At 39.9% G+C, this 22,523-nt stretch overlaps 1 protein-coding gene across 1 annotated transcript; it reads left to right on the forward strand.

The window, feature by feature from the left end:
• The first annotated feature begins 1,499 nt into the window (after positions 1 to 1,499).
• DNAJC8 (DnaJ heat shock protein family (Hsp40) member C8) lies at positions 1,500 to 22,067 on the forward strand. Its single transcript, XM_006196866.4, has 9 exons — positions 1,500 to 1,621; positions 4,081 to 4,182; positions 12,071 to 12,127; positions 14,464 to 14,530; positions 15,055 to 15,149; positions 16,710 to 16,781; positions 19,161 to 19,252; positions 20,145 to 20,220; positions 21,244 to 22,067. Exons 1-9 carry the CDS (start codon positions 1,544 to 1,546, stop codon positions 21,364 to 21,366), a joined length of 762 nt encoding a protein of 253 aa, XP_006196928.1. The 5' UTR covers positions 1,500 to 1,543; the 3' UTR covers positions 21,367 to 22,067.
• The last annotated feature ends 456 nt before the right edge of the window (positions 22,068 to 22,523 follow it).

Genomic DNA, 22,523 nt, shown 5'->3' on the forward strand with positions numbered 1-22,523 from the left:
TCAGCTCAGAGAAAACTTCCCTAACTTTGTCATTCTATCATAGCTTCTGTTTAGTTCCTTCTCTCTTTTTGCACCTTTGATGTTAAGTTATCAGCGCCTTGATCAGTCAAGTAGGCACTGAATATGTATTTGCGAAACACATTGACATGTTATCAACTGGGCTTGATAACGGGACTTTTGGCAATGTGGTGCAATGAAGTGGAAAAGAGCATAGGCAGGAATCTAAGGAAGGCTTGCCTTGACCTTCCTTTAGCCATCTGACAAATATGAACAAGACAGTAGTGGCTTATAGGTCATTTTCTTTATCTGGGTCCAGTTTTTTCTCCTTTAGATGCGAGGGTTGGGCCAGATCTTATTCATGATTGTAAAAATATCTTCTTCGCTGTCTATAAAATTGTAGAACAGTTTTTATTGATCATCTTTTGGTTGGAAAAATACTAGCCTTGGTTTGTATGATTTAAATGGGAGGAAATGGCTGCGGGGTACATTTTCAAATGTTCAAAAGAGAAAAAACACAAAAGCAGGATAGGAATAATGATCACTTATAAGCCCACCACCCACTGATAATAATTTGGTGTGTTTCTACATATTTAAGTGCCATTCCTTCTTCAGAAGATCTGTTTTTAGTTCTCAGATACTGCTGTTTCTTAATTATCTCCTAGCTGGGTATCCAGTGGAGGGTCTTGCTGGATGCAAAAGATCCATCTAGGCTGTAATTTTTTTTTTAAATGTAAAATAATAAGCATTGGTGAGGATGTGGAGAAATTGTAGCCCTCCTACACGGCTGGTGGGAATGCAAATGATTCAGCGGCTGTGGAAAACAGCTTGGCAGTTGCTCAAAAATTTAAGTATAAAATTACCATGTGACTCAGCAATTTCATTTCTAAGTATATATCCTCCCCTCCCCATCCCACCAAATTGAAAACTGGTTCTCACACATGTTTATAGCAGTACTATTTCACAATAGCCAAAAGATGGAAACAATCCAAATGTCCATCATCTGATGACTGAATAAACAAGTTGAGGTATATGCATACATGGAATACTATTCAGCCATAAAACATAATGAAGTGATGGTATTTGCTATGCCTCGGATGAACCTTGAAAACATTATGCTAAGTGAAAGAAGCTAGGTCACATATTGTACAATTGCATTTATATGAAACGTCCGGAATAGGTAAATCCATAGTGACAGAACACAGATTAGTTATTGAGAGGGGTTGGGAAGAATTGGGAGGAACTGCTTACTAGGTGCCAGGTATCCTTTTGGGGTGATGCAACCGTTTTGGAACTAGATAGAAGTGGTGGTTGCAAAACTCTGTGAATGTACTAAAGACCACTGAATTGTTCCTTTAAAATGGTTAATTGTAAGTCACATGTATTTTACCTCAATTTTAAAGAGTTTACTTAGGTTAGACGTCTAGCTGAGCTGCGAGCCCTTTAAGGGTCTGAAGGGAGGGGGCGGGGCTAGAGAGGCGGGCCTGTAAGAACCACGTGAGGTAGCGCCTGCGCAGAAAAGTCACGTGGTGGCTGGGCCGGGGAAATGGCGGCTCCAGGAGAGAGCGGGGCTTCGGGTGGCGGAGGCAGCACAGAAGAAGCATTTATGACCTTCTACAGCGAGGTGAACACAGAGTGAGAAATAGTGGCACTGGGGCTACCCCACCTGGGGCTACCCACCCAGCTGGCGAAGGCAGTGGCCCTCCTGGCCTGGACCGTTCGGCGGCCCCTCCTGTCTGGCCTTGGGGGCGGTGGGTGGCTGGGGGTGTGTGTGCGTCTCCTGATATTGCTGGGAAATTCCCTTCGCAACGAAAAAGGGGAGGGGGTCCGACGTCTGCGGGGCGGCGGCCAGTGTGGCCAACGGAGTGCCTGGGCGCGCGCATAGTTCCCCAAGTCCGCCTTGTCGAGGGGCTGGGGGGGCTGGGGGGGGTTGCTGGCGCGGGCTGGGCTTTCCTGGGAGAGACTTAACCTGCTTGGTCCTCATTTTTATTCCAAACGGAAGCACTCTCTACTCTTAGTCCTCGGTAGTGAGTTGTATTAATAGTTTGGGTTTTTTTTTGCTGTTCATGAACGCTAGGCACTATGCATCATGCCAGGCAGGCATTATTTCCGTTTTACAGATGACAAACCTGAGGTTTAGGTAGGTGAAATAATTTGTTCTAGTTCTTATGACAGGTAACAGCTTGATATCATGTTAAGTGGGTAGTAAATTTGGTCTGAGCCTCGTTTACTGTAGCATCTCCAGCGCCTAGTAAAAGTTGCTCAGTAAATATTTGTTGTGTAAATGAATGAATAAATTAAAGAAAAGCTTACCTTTTGGGGTCAGAGGAGCTCGATTTGGATTCATGGAAGGTAGTTAATGACTGTGATTGAATTCTTCCAAGGCATTGATTTTACTGATCCTCAGTTTCCACGTATGTAGAACAGCAGTTAACATTAAAGCAAGAGTTTTCATGAGGGTTAAAGGGTTTAATGTATAAGAAAAGGTTTCATTAAATATAAAGTAAAAAAATCTTTCTAAGAGTCGAAAGAAGGCTGAAAGTGGACTTCTTTAAATTGGCATGGATATGAGGAATGGAGTTGTTCATATCCATGGCTGTGAGCTGCTCAAATTTAAGCACCATGTCACATTGATTTTTTATCTCTGATATTTGTCTTTTTTTTTTTTTTGGTGGGGAGGTAATTAGGTTAATTAATTAATTAATTAATCGTGATACTGGGGGTTGAACCCAGGACCTTGTGCTTGCTTGGCAGGCACTCTACCACCAAGCTATACCCTTTCCCTTATCTCTGGTATTTGTAACAGTGCTTGTTACATTGTAGTTTCTCCAAAATATTGAACTTAAAAAAAGGAAATGGGTACCTCCATTATAGTCTGTCCTTTTGAAATGACTAATTCACTTGAAAGGGTTAATGGGCTGGTATCAATTTATTGGCTTCTAACGAGGACTCAGCAATTATAGTGGAATTTGTTTTAGTTAATATTTCTTAGTTCAGTTTTTTTTTTTTAAAGCAATCCTAGTTTGTTTAATTGGAGGAGAGAAAGTGCCTAAAGGAGGACTCTTTAGTATCATTCATCCACTGTTTATTGAGCCCCTCATATGAACTAGTATACAGTTTAGGTCCTGGAGATATGGTAGTGAATAACAGAAAAATCCTGTCTTCATAGAGCTTGCATTCTATAGAGAAGGATAAACAAACAGATGCACAGTGTACTGTCAAGTGGTGGTAAGTGCTATGAGAAAAAAATAAGTCTGGGGAAAGAGTATGCAGGGGAATGGCATGCTGTTTTATAGAAGAGTGAAGAGGGAATACGCTGAGAAACATTAGATGCTGAGGAGGGTTGACTTTTGTGTGTTACTGAAATCCTTTTCAAATTCGTTTTGACTATGGAAATAAAGATAGTGTGCAATATACCAGAGATTCATTCCAACTAAAATTCCAACTCTGACAGTGGCACAATGGATGTTTTCCTGGGATTACCTGGTACTTGTTCTCCTTAGCATTGTCTTCAGGTCAGGGATTTTTCTGTTACAAGAGTCAGATTGGCAGAGTTTTTTGTTCTCTCCTATGTACTTTTCTAGTGTTGCTTTTAGTGTCTATTTCAGTGTAATTGTATTTTTCCTTTCTTAAAAAGTTGTAAATATAAGTGTGAATACACACAAGTATATTTTCCATTTATAGAGTGGAAGCTCTTTGAAGGTAATGGCTATGACTTATCTTTGAATCTTCTTGCTGCCTTTTCTGTAGTTAGATTGATGGGGTTAAAATTCTAGTTTACAAGTTGAGTGATTGGGAACAAGTCAGTTAACCTCTCTACGTCTCAGTTTTTTTAATCTGTGAAATAGGAATAGTAGTGGTACCTACCGTATAGAATTGTTGAGAGGAATAAACACCTGTTTTTATATTAAATTTCAGTAAATGATAACTGTTGTAATTATTCCTCAAAATGTTTAGCAGAATACCTTGAACATGTAGATACACAAATGTTTGCTGAACATGTCAGTGAGTAACTTGTTAAGATGACAATTCAGAGTTTGTTATTGAGCTTTGCTAATGAAGTTGTTATCCTCTTTGTTTTAGGTGAAACAAATAGAGAAGAGAGATTCAGTTCTAACATCCAAAAATCAGATTGAAAGATTGACTCGTCCTGGTTCCTCCTACTTCAATTTGAACCCATTTGAGGTGAGCTGCCCAATGTTGCTGTGACCTGTGACAGGGACCTTTACATAGCTGTAGGCAGGCTGACTTTGGAACACGTACCTAATTTGTACTGTGCATAGTTGGAATTGCCTGTGGGTGATTTTATTGTGAGCAGAACTTTCGTCTTTTAGTAACCCAAATATATATGGATTTATTTTCAGATGTGGAGGGGTAGCTAGCCTTGATAAATTTAGGGTCTTTGATTTACTTTGCTTGTTAAAACTTTTCTGTTTTACCACAGTGAAAAACCTCAAATCAAAAAATGGTCACAAGATTATAGGCAAGCAAATACACTTCTGGGTTTCCTTAGTTTTATAACTTTAAACATTTCCTGTTTATAGTATCTAGATTAAAAAAAAATTTTTTGGGGGGGGAGGTAATTAGGTTTATTTATTTAGTAAAGGTACAAGGAATTGAACTCAGGACCTCATGCATGCTGGGTGTGCACTCTACCACTGAGTTATACCCTCCCCCCGAACATTTCCTGATTATAAAAACACATATTTCTTACAAAAAAATTTGAAATATAAAGTAAAAATAGTCATGTATAAGCCCACCTAAGAAAATGCCTGTTTATGTTCAAACTGTTTTATTTAGAAGTTTTATTTAGTGGGAGAGGGTATAGCTCAGTGGTAGAGCAGCTGTTTAGCACGCACGAGGTCCTGGGTTCAATCCCCAGCACCTGCATTAGCAAACAAAATAAACCTAATCACCCCACCCCCACCCCATAAACAAACAAACAAACAAACACATGTTTTATTTAAAAACAGAGGGTCATGCATTTCATGCTGTTTTATTTATTTATTTATTTTACTGAAGTACAGTCAATTACAGTGTGTCAGTTTCTGGTGTATACAACACGATGCCCCAGTCATGCATATACATACATATATTCATTTTCATGTTTTTTTCCATTAAAGGTTATTGCAAGATATTGAACATAGTTCCCTGTACTATACAAAAGAAACTTTTGAAAAAATCTATTTTTATGTATAGTGGCTAACATTTGTAAATCTCAAACTCCCAAATTTATCCCTTCCTACCCCCTCTCCCTAGTAACCATAAGATTGTTTACTAAGTCTGCATGTCTGTTTCTGTTTTGTAGATGAGTTCATAGTGTCCTTTTTTTTTTAGATTCCACATATGAGTGATATCATACGGTATTTTTCTTTCTCTTTCTGCCTTATTTCACTTAGAAGACTTCGTGCTATTTTAAATGCTATATGGTTATATAAATTACACTTTTTAAAAGTAATTATTTCAGTAATTCCTTTATTCTGTGATAAATTGGTTTCTAATTGTTCACAATTGTAAGTAACTTTGAAATGAATACTGTTGCATCTTATAAAAAGCACTTATTGAGCACTTACAAAAAACTTTTCCCCCCACTTTTTTTATTGTAGTAAAAATACATAGCAAAATTAAACATTTTAACCATTTTTAGGTGTAAAGTTAAGTGGCATTAAGTATTTCACAGTGTTATGCAAGCATCACCACTTGTCATTTCTAGAAATTTTCTGTCATTCCAAATTTAAAACTCCCCAGTCCTCCTACCCCCAACCTCTGTTCTACTTTCTGTCTGTGAATGCCTGTTCTAGGTGCTTCATGTAAGTGGAATCATACAATGTTTGTCTTTCTGTGGCTTATTTCACTTAGTGTAATAATTTTAAGGTTCATCCATTGTTTCTATTTTTTCAAGAGAATTTTTCAAGAAGTTTTTTCACTTTAAAACAATTCAAGAAATTTTTCATTTCAAAACAATCTTTGATTCGCAGAAAGAAGGATTTGCAAGTACATTATGAAGACTTTGTTGAATTATTTGAGACTAATTTGTCAATATGATGACCCTTTTCCTGGAAATACTTTCAGGATATTTTTTAACAAACAACATTCTCCTACTGAACCACAATCTAACCATCAAAACCAGGAAGTAAACATTGGTACATTGTTACTATGTGATCCTCAGGCCCCATTCATATTAGCTAATTGTCTCAATATCCTTTAAAGCAAATGGATTTGGTCCAGAATCTCCCATTACATTTAGGTGGCATGTCTCTTTAGTCTCCTTCAATCTCCTTGACTTTCCTGACCCTGGCTTTTCTGAAGTTTACATGCCAGTTATTTTGTAGCATCTTTCTCAGTTTGAGTTTGATGTTTCTTCACATTAGATTCAGTTTATACAATGTTGGCAGGAATAGTGCAGAAGTGATACTGTGTTCTTCTCTTTGTAACCTGTAAAGTGGTAGGTGATTTTGATTTATCCCATTACTATTGATATTAACTTGGTCACATAAAAAGATGCGTGCTAGGTTTATTCATGAAGTTACTTTTTACTGTTTGTAATTGATAAATGTTTTGTGAGGAGATCCTTTGAGACTGTGTGAATATACTGTCCTTATCAAAGTTTCAGTGTATTCATTTGTCAACATAGACTTGGGGTTTCCTATTTTATTCAGTGGGTTATAATTCGATATTTATTGTGATGCTCAAATGTCCCAAATTTGGCCAGTAGGTTACTTTCAAGCCAGCTCCTGTCTTTTTGATATGTCTTCATTCTTTGATTATTGGGCATTCTTGTACTTTTCCTGACCCAGCCTGGTATTAACCATTTAATTGAGAAGATTTGATTCCTTTTAGTGAAGAATAATGGTATTTAGAAATCAAACATGGGTGCTCGGTATATTCAGTGCCACTGGAATGTCACTACTTCCAGACCCTGTTGTTAGATAGGACTAAGGAAAGGGGTGGGGGTTGGGGGAGAGGGGGGGAGAGAGAGAGAGAGTGTGTGTGTGTAAATACACATATTTACATAGAAGTTCAATCTAACACCACAGAGTTTACTCTAGGTTTTTTTTCTTTCCATGTTCATAGTTCCCTTCTCTGATCATGAGAAATCTGCCTTCCACTATCTTTAATATATATATTTACTTAATTGATCCTCCTGTATGCAGCTGATCTCCCATTGCCATTCCTTCCCTCGTGTAAATGCCCTCTTCACACTGCTTTACTCTGACACCACACCAGGTTGCCTCACTGTGCAAAAACCCTTCTCCCCACACCTGAACTCTAAACTCCCCTGCCAGGTCACCCTTTGCTGTGGGTATGTGGCTCTGGCTCCCTGTGGCTGCCCTCCACCCCCTGGGAGTTCTTTTCATGCCTTTTGGGCTCCAGCATCCTCCTCACCAAGCAGGCATTCTTCCTTCCCTGCTCTGGCTTTTGACACCCTGAGTCAGGCTGCCTTCTTCTGGGAACACCCTCTTCATCTTGGGCTCTGACTCCACAATTCTGGTCACGTGGTACGTGGAGAGCCTCTTCATTCTGCTCAGGTTCCAACTCTCTGTGCCAGTTATACTTGGGCTCCTGCATCCAAGTTGGGTTGCCCTGTTACTTTGGATGCCCTCCTACATGAGCATCCACGTCACCATGCATAGGCTTCCACACCCCATGCTAGGCCACTCTTTTGTGGAGATGTCCTTGTTTGGGCTCCTGTACCCTGTGCTGGGCCATTTTCCCGTAGTGGACGTTCCCTTTATCCTATTTGGTCTCAAACACCCTTTGGGCTCTACTTCCATCTTTCATGGGGATACCTTCCTTATCCCTCTTGGGCTCTGATGTCCTACACTGGGCTACCTTCCATATTGACAGTGTCATCCTGCTTAGGTTCTGACAGCTTGTGGCAGGCTGCCTGTCAATGGAGAGGCCCTCCTCATCCCATTTTGGAATTTATTTTGGGTTACCTTTCTGTGGATGCTCTCCTCACCCCATTTAGGCTTCAGCACCTTGTGACTGGCCAGTACTCCCTGTGTGGCTTTTTGTCTTTGTCCCAGATGGGCTCTGACACTCTGCTCTGGGCCATCTTGACTTTCCACCCAAAGTAGATGTGTACTTTGCCTAGCCCCACTTAACATGTTTGGATTGCATTCTTTAGGAAGAGAAGAGGAAGATAAAAGGTTTAAAGAATATTTTGATATGATTTGGTGAGGGGGAGATGCGTAGAGGGAGATAATATGTTTGAAAGGTGATAAAGAATTTGGCGGTATGTTCTTTCTGTTTAGTCATACTTTTAAACTGAGATAGTATGTACCATGAAAAAGGGACACATGAGCAAATAACTTACCCATTTATTTGTTAAGATAATTATTGTTTCTTGTGGAGATCTGATTATGAAGAGTAATAGATCATTGGGATCAGTATGAATGCTAGGATTTTACTGCCCTACCAGTTGATGTGGCCCTGAAAGTGGAACTCGTTACCTTGTAGCTCCTGTCCGGATTGTAGAAGTGTGTTTGGATGTGTAAAGAATATGGTAAGGTTAGGGGGAGGGTATAGCTCAATGGTAGAGTGCATACTTAGTGTGAACAAGGTCCTGGCTTCAATCCCCAGTGCCTCCATTAAATAAATAAGTAAACGGATAAATACATAAAATAAGTAAACTTAATTACTCCCCCTTCCAAAAAAAAAAAAAAAACCCAAACAAGTGAAAAAAAAAAAATAGAGAAGGCGTAAGATTGTGTTTGAGTGGGCAGGACTCCATGACTGTCCCTTAAAATTTTTGTCTTTTCTATTTTATACAAATGTGCTGGCTGCTTTGTAGGGTGGGTGTCATTGTCTTATAAAGTTGCTTTTTGACTGTAAGTCATAGTTAGGTGTTCCTAGCAATTTAGGAAACTTTCTGTTGTTTCATACAACAAGTATTGAGACATCTAGGTGAATCAGACTTTTCTAGGAAGGGAAAGTGATGCAGTAATAGCTGTTCTCTCAGCTGTAAGTTGATACATGAGTAATCTTCCTATTTGTCGTCTTACTGAGCAGCAGGTAGAAAAGGGAGAAATTAGCCTGGGACTCTGAGGGGTCTTATTATAGGAATCCTAATCCAGGGGCGTTTTCCCCCCTTCCTGCCATCTCTGCAGCTCCCTCTTTGGATACATTTCTAACCTTCAGCCATTATGCAACGTCTTACGTAGCCTACAGTTGTTCTTAGGTTAAAGGCCCTCTCCCACTTCTTTCCATAAGCTTAGATGAACCTGTGCCCCTGCTCAATCCTGCCTTTTTCATGTTCCTTTTTTCGATTTAACTTTAAGGCCCCAGAAAGCAGTGTCACAGACTTTGTATTCTGTTTATCTTCTTTAGCACGTTGGAAAGAAAGGCGTTTACCTGACAGGACTCTGGAGCTTGCACATTATTAACAGATCAGAGAGTTCAGTTATGACTTAAGAGTGAATTCTTCTTAGAAGCAGAAGATCCCAGAGGAGACTGTTGCCCCTTATTTGAGTTCAGGAACTTATAAATGCCACAGTCAAGCATTTTTGTGTGATGATTGATTAATTCTTCGAGATCCAAGACTGGGTTTTTCATTGCAATATCTCCAAAGTTTGAGACATAGTAGGCATTCAGAAAAATCTTCCAAGGATCTGAACAGACCTGTGTGCTTCCTTAGAGCCATGTCAGTAATATGGCATTTATCATTTTGGTAGGAATTACTTGTGGTTTGTCTGTTCCTTCCATTGTGCACCTTAAATTCCATGAGAACAATAGTGAACACAGTACATAGCACACACAACCTCTGGCACAAGTTTGTGCTGTATAAAGGTGACTTCTAAGAGATTTGGGCCACAGGTATAGACCTATTGTCTTCACTGTTTCGTGGGCACATATGGCACCTCCAACTCTCAAGATAGAAAATAAGTTGGATTAGCTCGCTTTGAAGGCACTCAGTGAATATTTGTTGCCAGTGATTAGTGAACATGAGCTACGACTCTTGGAAAAATAACTTTTGGGGTGTTTGTGTGTGTGTTCAAGCACATGTATGTATTTATACATACCTCTTCGTTTTTGCCAGATCATCTGAAAGTAAGCTGCAGACATTGATGCTTCATGTGTAGATACTTTAGTATGCATCTCCTCAGAACAAGAACACATTTCCACATAACCACAACACCATTACCACACCTTGGAAAGACAACATTACTGTAATTCAGAAACATCATATAGAGTCCACACCCAAGTGGCCCCAGTTGCCTAGAAAACCCTCAATTATAGCTATATTTTTTAAACCTGGGAATCTATCAAGGTTTATGAATTACATTTGGCATGAGTATTTCTAGCCTACAGCTTTATTGAGGCTTTTTTTTGTGAAGGTGGGATGATTTTCATCCTTTCACATTCATTTTGAACACCTTGTTGGGTTTGGTGGACTTTGGTTTGCTCCAATACATTCCTTTTTTCCAGAAGCAAGGAAAAGTAAAGTTCTCTGAATATTTGTGTATGTACAGTTACCTTCCTTTGTCTGTAAATCTTACATGGCTGCATTTTTCCTCTTGAGTGACTTTTTCACAATTCCTTTCCCCCTTGGGAAGGTGTGAGGAGGCGCACTCACTCTTGAAAAGTCTTTGTTTTGAAGTTCCCTCACCCCCGATTATATGCCTGGCATTTGAGAATGGGTGTGCTCTTGTAAAACCTTCAGAAGTCTACTGAATGCAGGGGTGATTCAGCTTCACTGCCTGCCAGTAACTCTGCTGCTGTAGGTGGGCTCTTGAATGTTTTGAAAGCTTGCTATAAACCTTGACAAGTTTTCCTAAGACCCTCCCTGTAAGCATCTGACTAAGCCTGGCAGATTACTTTTCAGTTTTGATTTCTCTGGTATGTATTTTCCATTTCAAGGTTTCTTTTTTTTTTTTTTTCTCTTTGCCTCTCTTGATAAGTGATCGTCAGTTCTTCTGGCTTCAGATGCACTTACTTCTGACCTCCGTCATCATTCCTTACGAGTGCTGCTCAAACTTTAATATGATTCAGTCACACTGATGGGGGTCCTACTCTTCTGAATTTCTAACAGACCTCACCTGCTGCCCTTCAGTACTTTTCTCTGGCCTTGGATACTAAGTTAATAATAGGTGCTGTGTTGAATCCATGGACTACACACTATAAAGTCATCTGGTTTAAATGTTTATCATATAATACTCCCTTCTTTTAAAAACTAATATGGTAATTAAGAAAGTTTCCCCTGCTTATTTGTCTTTGCATTTCTAGTGTGTAGCCGCATGTTCGGCAGGTAGTAGCTGCTGTGTAAATGTTTGGATGAATGTGTGTGTTTGTGGTGATGGGGTCGGAATCCTTCATGAGGAATGTCAACTCCAGGATACCCAGGGTTTGAGAAGAATGATAAAACTTATTTTTATGGTGATGGGGTCGGAATCCTTCATGAGGAATGTCAACTCCAGGATACCCAGGGTTTGAGAAGAATGATAAAACTTATTTTTAAAGCACTCTTGCTCAAAAAATACAGATTTCCCTCCATTTGGCTGTACCCCAGTTCTGCTGAGCTGGAATCAAACTTTCCTAGAGTGAGCCCCAGGCTTCGCGCTCAGGTTTCCACAGGCGATTCTGATGGCCATTGAGAACCATTGGGTCATGTAAATTATAGCTGTAAAGTGGGGCCAAGTGGGCATTTCTGGATTGAGATGAAAATCGGGTAGCCAGCCTAATTTTTCCCCTGTTGAGTTGTGCTATGCTTTTTCCACACTTACAGAGATGAGTTGGAGATGGGTACTTTTCTTAATGAATGAAGGAGAAATGCAACATTTTTCTCATGTTCTGGAAACATGTCCCTGGGTGTAGGATAGTTTATTATTTTTCTGATGGAGTGAAATAACCATGGTTTTAATTGAGAACCCTAGAACAGTATAGCTGTTACTCTGTTATTAGTTTACTCATTTATATTTCCTGAGCTTTTTTTAGAACTGTGTGCCAGGCTCTGTTCTAGAAGGCTGAGTGGTGTTCTAGATGCTCATTATAATATGTATAGTTACTGAGCACCTCTACATTTACAAATCCTTTTAATAATCTCTTACAGTTTTGATTTTGATTTTTTTAGGTCCTTCAGATAGATCCTGAAGTGACAGATGAAGAAATAAAAAAGAGGTTTCGACAGGTATGGTACTATATTCTTGTAATAGATGGAGTTTGAACCTTTTGAAAATGTATTGAACACATGATTCTCTTAGGACTTGCTTTTATGACTTTTGGGCCAAAATTTAACTTTTTTTTTTTTTTAAGGCTATGTAACTCTTAAGAGGGAGGCGTACAAGGTAGAATAGTAGAGCTTACTTGGAGTCATACTTACCAAATCCCTTGGCTTCTAGGAGAGAACATGTCAAAAGATTCATAACGTTTTTTTATTTTTAAGACCCCATTCGTCAATAATTTTATCTTTTGCAAACTGATACCTTGTTTTCTATAAAGAGTGCTTTCTGAAAGTTCTGTATGAATGGAGATCCACAACCTCTGATTCTTGCCCATTCTAATTAATAACTCAAGCTACAAAGTTTTATAGTAGCCTTTTAAAACACCCTTCCAGTTTTAACAGCTGAGTAACCCCCAAGCCCTTTCTTCTTTGAGTTGAATAATCATATTCCCTATAATGTCTTTGCAAAGTAGGTTTTCTGTATATTTCATGTCTTTTTTTTTTAAACTCTCCTCTTTCTTATGTACTTCATATTTTAATAGAGCTGACCGGTGCTGAATATAATTCTCAGCTCCTGCATGGCAGACTTTTTAATTCCAATGTTACACTTGCTTTTTCAATACAGTCATTGCCCCCACATTGCTGACTCATAATCATCTTCTGATCTGCTGTTAAGCCAAGGTGTTTTTTACCTTTGCCTACTCCGTCATTTCCCATTGTATAACCGTATAACTTTTTTTTCTTCCTGAGTTCTACTCTGCACTTACATTCAACTTTTTTCCCTTTTTCTGAAATTTCAAGTTTTCTGATGTAATACATTAGTATTCTTTCCCAATTAAACAAGCAGTCATTCAGATTCATAGTCAAAACTTTTAAATAATTTACATAGCTATACAAAGAACTCAATAAGAGTTCCTATTTAGTCATTAATAGGGCCTAGTAGTTGAGTGTGAGTGTTGGAGCTGTATGACTTGAGTTTCAGTCGTGGCTGTGCCTCTTACAAGCAGTGTGAACTCTGGCAAATTACTTTCAACCTTTCTGTGCCTGTTACCTCATTTGTAAAATGCGCATAATAATGGTGACTCCCCTTGGGGTTGTCATAAGGATTTGAATGAGTTAATACACATAAAACACTTAGAGTAGGTCTTGGCATGTAGTATATCCTCTTTATATGCTAACTGTTGTCTACGTGCGTTAGACAGTATGCTAAGTTCTTTACTTGCATTATTTCATTTCATCCTTACAGCAACCCAGTAAGATATACATATATACTATTGTCCCATTTACAGAGGCGGAAACTGAGGTAGAGATAGATTAAGTGAATTGCTCAACGTCTCACAGCTAGTAGGTGATTGAAGTCGAAATTAGAACTCAGAAGTCCAGTTCCACTAATGCTGAATTTAGCATTAGAGTCCCACTTGCTATCTGTTCGAACTGTTTCTGTCAGTTGGCAATGGTAGGTCAGTGGTTCTTAATCCTGGCTGTCTGAAAGAATCGCCTGTGGAGGTTTTTATTTTTTTAATTTTTTTATTATAAGAAATTTTAATTCTATTTTTAGAAGAATAAAGCAATGAACTCTCATATACTCATCATCTATGTGCAACAGTTTGCTTCATTAACTGTCTATTTTTGGCTGAATTGTAAAACAAATTACAGACACCACAATACTTCACCCCTAAGTACTTCAGCAGGTACCCCCCCCCAATAAAAACAGACAATTTCTTGCATAACTACTTGTCACACCTAACAACACCAATTTCTTACTATCACACGATACCCAGTCTGGCAGAGGTTTGAAAAGTACAGATGTCGGAGACTGATGAAGAAACTCTCAGGCTAGAAATAGACCTCTGTATTTCTGAAAATCTTCACAGGGTTGGAGCACAGCCTGAGGTGAGAGCCACTGCTTGGTATTAGAAGTTCTTTGGGGAAAGAGATGATACCTCATAACTGTTTTATTTTCTTGAGTGTTCAGTATAAGAAATATAAAAGGAACTTGGTACTTTTCGTTCCCTTCCCTCCCCCAAATTATCACAACATCCTCGTGATGCTAGGCTTACATTTGTTCTCAACTAAATGTTTTCCACCTGTGTGTCTGGTTACCTTTTGGTACTTGAATTTTGTTAAGGACCAATACTTCTGGTAATTTTATGATATTTTTTAATTTTTAAAAAATGCTTCTTCTGGCTGACAGTTTTTGGGGTAATACCTTAGAGCTTTTGGCTTTCTGGAGAGGCATGGTGCAGGCAAAAAGTTACTAAATGTTTCTCTTATTGACAAACCTAACTTTTCTCTTATTATAGTTATCCATATTAGTGCATCCTGACAAAAATCAAGATGACGCTGACAGAGCACAAAAGGCTTTTGAAGGTATTTGTAAATTTACCTGCTTCTAAGTAATATATTGTCAATGCTAGGGACTAACTGTTCCTAATCCTGGATCAAGAAAAAAAATGTTAAACACTTTTGTCTTCTGGTCATGAAGAAGCTGTGGTTTTCATTAGAACAGCTGTCATTTCAAAGCAGAATGTTGCTGTTTAGAAGTAGACCTTAAATTAACTTTGCTTTGTTAAAATTTTTATGTGCCAACAAAGACTGTTACTGCATAGGATCATTTTTTTCCTTTGAACATAAAAATAATTGAGAGTATTTGATCACTGAATTAAATCTTGATGCAGTGTATTTAGCCTTGAGTGTCTATTTAATTTTTTCCAAGGCGCTCAAGGAAAGTCATTGTTATAGTTGTATGTTTTTAAATTAGTTTAACAACAGTAAATACTTTAACAAAGAAGGGAATGCTTTTAGATGGCACAAGTCCATTTACACTGCCTGAGTATAGTTCAGACTTTCAGACGGTGTTTGCAGAAACAGTTAATTTCAATGTTTTGCATTAGCTGTGGACAAAGCTTACAAGTTGCTACTGGATCAGGAACAAAAGAAGAGGGCCCTGGATGTAATTCAGGCAGGAAAAGAATACGTGGAACACACCGTAAGTATTTATAGTGCTGCTGTGTTTACAGGAAGTATTAGTAAGCCTTGGGCACCTTGTAGGAGGGTAAATGTTAACACAGCAACGCCTGACTGGCATGACTGCTTCTGTGGTCTCCTCCACTTTGCTGTGGCGGTCATGAATAGTGCGTGCTTAAAGTTATCCTTGACCCCTAGAGCTCAGGACGAGGAGTGACTAGGACACTGCTCCTGCCTCTTTCCTTACCAGTCCCAGGTTGTGGAAAGAGGACTTTTCTTGCCCTGTCATCGCATATTGTTGTATTACCCCATTCTCAGTGTGGAAAAGTGGAGTAACCATGGTGCTACTTGACCCTGAACTTTTATTCTTGCCTCTGTTGTGGGGTTGAACCATGGGATTAAGAAAGGCTGACAAGGGGATATGAGTAGTTTAAAAAAAAAATAATAGGAGAAGGTACATGTCTGTATTAATAACAGGTTTGGGGAGGACTCAAATGAAATAAAGTCAGTTATAGCTGGCTTTATTTTTTTGTGTTACCTAAATCTCCTGATTGGTGGGAAATGTTAACGTAGCTTCCTTGAGGTAAGAAAGGTCTTTATTTTAATTTTTTTCATGCTGGGATAAGAATCTCAAGGTTGTTTATAAGAGCTGTTTCAGTTGGGAGTGAATATGGATGTAACCTTTCCTCTGGAGAACTGTGGAATCAGAGACAACTGTATAACCAGTAATAAAAATGAGTCCAGTTTAGGTGAGGAAAATGAGTAGAGAGAGGAGACGGACTGCCATAACGGTATCTTGCTGATTGTGTGTTGGAAATGGCATCTGAGGGTCAAATTCTGGTAGAAATCAGAAAAGAACCTGCCAGCTTGTCCATGAATTATTGTGGTGGTTACCCTTCCTCTGTATTTTGCCTGTAAAGAGCCATCCTCAGGCTTTCAGACCACAGGGTGGCAGTAGGGCCTTTCTGAGCTTAGAAGGCACATGGCTTTTTGCTGGACTAAATGGTAATTTAACGGAGTAATGTCATTCTTGTGTGAATGGGTATATTTATTTTGGGGGAGGAATCTCAATGGTGGCCAAAGTGATAAAAACATCAGTTAATGTAATGTGAAAATTACTGGCTTAAGAAGGTTTCACAGTGAAAATTATCCAGAATGCAGTTCTAGAAATGCCAGAAAACAGTGATATCAATGCCACAAATTCTGTAGCTTCTTCTAAAACTTGACAAATATACTTCCTTGCTATAAACACATAACCACAGGCTATGAAAAATAAATCCATAATTTGTTCAGTGTATCAAAGGCTCTTTGGATCTGGCCTAGGATCTGATGAACTGGGGACAACTCCCCTGCTGGTCCCCTTGTGTTGGATTTTGGGTGAGGTTAGAGTAAGGACTCCTGGTTCCTAGTTTTCTTTGATTGCATTGCTGTTTTGGAGGGGAGGGAAGAGGCTTATCTTTTACTCACTGCAAACTTTTTGTATACCCATAGAAAAGTGCACATAGCATTTGTGTGCAGCTTAAAAATGGATATTCTCAAAGTATGAGTGCTCATTTTTTGATGGAAAAAAATTCTTTTTTAGGTGAAAGAGCGAAAAAAGCAATTGAAAAAGGAAGGAAAGCCTACAAATGTGGAGGAGGATGATCCTGAGCTGGTAAGTTAAACGTGGGAAAAGGCACTTCATCTTGTGGGACTGGGTTCAGTACTTGGGTGAAAGAAAGGGAAGCCTAAAGAATGATGCATATGTGCTAGAAACATTTTAATTTAAAATATTTAAATGTATATTCATTCACCTTTTTGAAAATTTTACATTTTTTTGGACATAGAGCTGTGGCCTTTTCTTCGAGGGTGTGTCTGGTCATTGGAGTTCACAGATGACTTTATTTTATAAAACACAAAGCATTATCTATAGTGTCTAATTTCTTTTGATGTGCATTGAAAACTTAGGTACCTGTGAAGCAAACCAAGAGCAAAATCCTAGGTTCTTTTTTCAGTCTTTTCCAGATGTCTCACCCGCAGTTATTTTTAGGGACTTAATGTTTATTGAATCTTTCTAAAGTATTCCACTTAGTTTTAAAAGAACCAACAAGCATTTATTTTAATAACCACAATCATCAATTTCTGTGATATTTACACCACATAAGTACACTAGTCATTGCAACTGGGATAGGCAGCTTTGGGAGTAACCACAAATGACTCTGGGTGAGCAGCTGTCTACTAGCCGCGGGTACTCACTGTGCTCCAGGCAGTGATGTGCTGCCAAGAAGTGGGGAGCATCGGGTAATCCCAGGGGTTCTTCAGTGGAGGCTGGTTAAGAGGGAGATTTTACTCACATATTTGTGTCTGATTGCCTCACTAGCTTAAAAAAAATATAAAGGCATATTAATCTTGCCTCAAGTTAGGTCAATAAGTAACCTATCCGCATACTTACCTTTTTTTATTTTTTTAAAGATTGGTTGAGGAGATGCTGTCTTGCTAGGGAAATCTCCTATCAACTTCTTCCTTCTGTGGTTTTACTTACAGTGTCTGGTGTTCTCTTCTGTGTAGAAACTCTGCTTGAGAACTATTATGTCATCTTTTCCACTAGCCACCTGTTTTGGGTTTACTCCATTCCAGTATTTTAGTTTTTTCCTCCTTAGTCCTACTTTCTCTTCTCTTTAATTATACTTTTTAGTCTTTTCTGAAAAACCTCTTATAAATACTCCTTGGTTCTCCTAAGTTATTGAGAACCTTAACTTTTTTTAGTTGTCTTTTTTCCTGATTACAAAGAAACATATGCTAATGATAGAAAATTTGGAAAAGGCAGGAAAATATAAAAAAGTAAAAATCACCAGTAACTGTTCATCTAGAAGCTTTTAAAACTATTGAAATATTCATTACAGATTCTTTCACCTCTTTGACATGTGTCCTTATTAGGGACTGGAATTTGTCAGCATTGCTTTCATTGAATAGTGCCTGGCAGGTAACAGTATTAAAGAGAAGTAACAGTAATTTACTTCCCTTTTTCTTCATATATCACTCTTTGCTCCAGTGTCTCTGATTTTAGCAAATAAACCCCATGAACTTAATGTGATGGGGTTTTTTTTATTTCTTTATTTAAAATACTTCATATTTGGGGGAAAAGTTTTAAAGATAGAGTTTTGTTTTCTGTCTAATGTTATATTATCTGTTTCTGCCAATGTATGAGTTAGAATTTAAGTTCAACTGCATACAACTGAGACCCCAATTGATGGTGGTTTGAACCAGTTAGTGACTTTATTCTCTCTTGTTTAATAGTCTTTGAGAAGGTGGCTGCTGGTGTGGCAGCCCTGGACCATGTGTCATTCAAGGACTCAGTGTCCTCCTTTCTGTGGCTCTGCCAACAAGTGCATTGGCCCCATCCTCACAGTACAGGATGTGTCATCAACTCAACACGTGTTCAAACAGCAGGGTTAGAGGAAGGGGGCAGGAAGGGACAAGTGGGCTCCCTCTAAGAACATTCCTGGAAGTTGCTACATCACTTTTCCTGATAACTCATTGGCTAAAATTTAAGTTACATGACTACACCTAGCTACAAAGAAGCCTGGGAAATACAGGCTTTTATGCTGTATGGCCACGTGCTTTAACAAGAGGTTTTACAAGACGGGAGATAAGGGGTTTTATAAGATAATGGGGCATGGATGGGGGACATCTGCCTGCCCTGCCATAGTCAGTAGACACCTGAGACTAGTCTGCCTGACAGCAGCTGCATAGCTCTAGTGTCTCGCTTGGTTCCTAGCACAGAGTAGTTAGAAAATATCTGTGAGAAGAAAATGAAAATTCTGGAGGAAAGGGCCCTCTAGAATTTCAGTTTTTTTTTAATTGGTACTTTTTACTAGCGCAAGTTTCTTCTGTATCATTCACATGGTGAAAGTGGAAAGATCGCATAGGCAGATGTGTTATTTATCTCCCAGGAGAGAGCCATCATCATTAAGTGGTTCTCTCGGAAGATTTTGATTTAAGTTGCTGGTAAAATTATTTACCTTTTTTTGTTCTTAATTTTTTTTTTTTGTAGTTCAAACAAGCAGTATACAAACAGACCATGAAACTCTTTGCTGAGCTGGAAATTAAAAGGAAAGAGAGAGAAGCCAAAGAGATGCATGAAAGGTATATATCAGTATCTTTGTTTAAGCCATGTCTAAATGCCTAGATTAACCAAGACAGTCTTTGGAGATTTTCCTGATGAAGGAATTTTGTTGTACATCATTTAAGACACTGTCTAAAATAGTTACCTGAAAGAGCCAAATTTTTGAGTCACTAGGGTAAGGAATTTTCTCTTACTTTTGGGAAATATTGACTAGGCCTTAGGGAGTTTATAATCAAGAGTGCTGTATGTTTTCTTCCCAATTTCCTGGAGTGAAGTAGGCAGTTACTGAGGCCAGAGCCTTTTGTGTGACTAGTGGCTACAGCTTTGGTGAGGGTGTAGTATTGTACAGTGTAATTACTTACAAAATGTTTTGTGTCCTAAAGTGTGATTGATTTCCCTTGCTCATGAGAAATCTAGAAGTTAATTTAGTTTATGTATTTTGTATTGTTGCTTGGTGTTTAGCAATAACTGGGTCATGTTAGTTAAGGTTGTGTGAAATGTCCTTGTTTTAGTAAAGGGTTTTGTCCAGAGAGTCTCTTGAGTAAGAACCTCTGCTGTTGTAATGGTCAGTCTACTGAAGTAGGTGGCCTAGGTCCTGGAGACAGCTCTGTCATGGACTGAGCCCAGAACCTCCGATTAGTGTCGGCTGGGCTTTTATGACCTTATCTGTCTTTCTCTGTAACTGGGGTATCTGTATCTTGCCCACAGCCCTCCTTATGGTCTCATCTGCATGTTTTACAATGAGACATTCATGAAGAGCTTTTAGCCCTTTCCAGGCAGACAGCCATCCTTGGAGAACCCTAGGGAGCTGACTTACTTTATACACTTGCTTCTGTGGGGAGATGCCTAAGTTGTGTGGTTAACACAGTCTCTAAGTATCATATAAATCCCATGGCCTGGTTTTCCTCCTAGGAAGCGACAAAGGGAAGAAGAGATTGAAGCTCAAGAAAAAGCCAAACGAGAAAGGGAATGGCAAAAAAATTTTGAGGTAAGTTTCCAAGGTGGCCAGGGGCTCTTATTCCAGAGTAAGAAAACTTCCCAGTGTGGAAACTTGGTTCCCAGGCATTCCTGGGGCTGACTGGGGCTGACGAGGAAATGGCTTATGTGGGGAAGAGCGGGGGGTTTGGAGAATGAGTCCTGGCTCAGCCGCTTTGATACTCTGTAACCTTGGCAGCGGTGTGATGGACACAGCGGCCACGTGGGCTCAGGGACAGTGTACATGTAATTTCGGGGGTAACCTTGGAGTAGTGCCCTACTTAGTAGAAACTGAGGTTCTTCTGACCCCGGTAACCTGTCTGTGGCGGGATTTAGGGCTTTTGAACTTGATTCCTCTTTGACATTGTGGTTATATCCTTCAGGGGCTCAGCCCATTTCCTGAATTGGGCAACATTTGGTCTTCTGTAAGATTTAGGACTCAGGTAGGGATTGGCTAACCAGAATTGATGGCTTTGTTTCTGTCCCACTGTGTGTATGCAAAGAGAGAAAATGAGTGGTCCCCTCAGTGAGACGGGGGGACACTGGTGGCCCTCCCAGAGCAGCTGGCTAGGCATTGTGCTTGCTTTGCGTCTCCATCCAGGTTTTAGAGGGCAGGAGGAAGGTGTAGGGGAAAGAGAGGCTATCCTGTGGCTAGCCACGTGGCTTTGAGAAAAGGATTCAACCTCTCTTAGCCTTGGTGTCTTCACTTATGAAATACCAGTGGCACAACACACCGCAGTCAGCTTTTTGTGAGGATTAGAAACAGCGTGGCTGAATGTCTAGCCCAGACGTCCCCCAGCACACGGTGGCCTCCTTGTGATGAGTATTACTCATCTTGTCCTCCTTTTCGGCCTGTGGCTTATCCTGCCTTCTGGCATGACCTTTCCCTGGGCCCATGGAAATGGGAGGAAAGCTCTGCTCTGTTGTGCTCTTGGGTTATTCCAGAGAGCTGGGCTGGGCTCCGGGGGAGTGGCAGAGTGGGCTCAGGCCCTTCCTCTCCACTGGTTTCCTCACCTCAAACCTCTTTGGTGCTTAGGAGAGTCGAGATGGTCGTGTGGACAGCTGGCGAAACTTCCAGGCAAATACGAAGGGGAAGAAAGAGAAGAAAAACCGGACCTTCCTGAGACCACCAAAAGTAAAAATGGAGCAGCGTGAGTGACCACCTGGGGTCACAGCCACAGAACCTTCCCTCAGCTGTCTCCCCTCCTGCTTTGAAGGACTCATTCTTTCCTCCCATTTTCCCCCCACATAGAGTAGTGTTTGCTTTTTAGTCCATTTTGTTTTCAATACAATTTAATATCAATCAGAGTAATTCTTTTGTACATTGAAATGAGGGGCTTGGTTTAAAAAAGAAAACCTTCCCCCACCCCGACCCCTAGAACAACCAGGACTGGAAGGTGCCGCCATTGGTGCTGCCTTCTCTTCCCACAGCCTGTAACTTAATGTTTTGTACTTCACTGGATTGTGATGGTTAGAAACTTCATGTATAGTTTGTGGAAATCATCCAATTAAACGTATTGCTTAAAACGGTGTTGCCATGACTTCAGACAAGCCTGGGCCACCTTAGGAAGCCCCTTTGCTTCAGTTGCTTGCTTCTGGGTGTGGCATCCTTCGAAGCTCCAGATCAGATGGGGAAGGCAGTGGGCACACAGCAGTCACTCGATGCCCTGACATCCCGTGGTGTTTGGCTCATGCTTCCTTGTCTGACTGACCAATCTGCGTGGCATGAGGCTCCAAGCCACCCAAACCTGTTCACTTTCCAAAGAGCTGGCCACCCACCATCCAGTACCGTTGTGTCCTAGCCTGTCTGCATTTGTTAGTGGTAATATTCTGTATGTGTAATAAATTTTTATACCCTAACCACTGCTGGACTCTTCCTCAGGTATTATTCGAGGGTGGGTCTCTTGTCCGGCTTGGCCCAACCGCAGTACACTTTGGAGTTGGACAGACCTGGCTTCCAACCACTCCTTTGCTGAACTTTAGTTTCTTCATCTACCAATGGGAATAATACATCACTGGCAGCTTTGAGGGAGGATTAGCTGTGGCATATATAAGGTAGCTACCATAGTGCTCAGTGGGTGTTGCCAATATTATTTCTGCGTGAAATAAAAATACTGATTATTTTGAGGATTAAATGAAGTAATGTACGGAAGCACCCCACTTACAGTATGTACTCCAACGTCCCGCTGGTTGGAGAGACAGGGCCAGCCCTTGGGAGGGACGTAAGCTGAGAATGGAATGGTGACACCTAGAATGTGAAGATAGAAGCTGGGTGACTTGAAGCTAGACTTTTACAGTGTTTTGTAGATGAGTAAA

Source organism: Vicugna pacos, chromosome 13 (assembly GCF_048564905.1).
Source record: "Vicugna pacos chromosome 13, VicPac4, whole genome shotgun sequence".
NCBI lineage: Eukaryota > Metazoa > Chordata > Mammalia > Artiodactyla > Camelidae > Vicugna > Vicugna pacos.

Coding starts and splice junctions, on each gene's coding strand:
- DNAJC8 (XM_006196866.4), top strand. CDS start 1,544: ATGGCGGCTCCAGGAGAGAGCGGGGCTTCGGGTGGCGGAGGCAGCACA. Junction 4,183..12,070: donor TCAATTTGAACCCATTTGAG/GTGAGCTGCCCA, acceptor TGATTTTTTTAG/GTCCTTCAGATAGATCCTGA. Junction 16,782..19,160: donor AGGAGGATGATCCTGAGCTG/GTAAGTTAAACG, acceptor TTTTTTTTGTAG/TTCAAACAAGCAGTATACAA.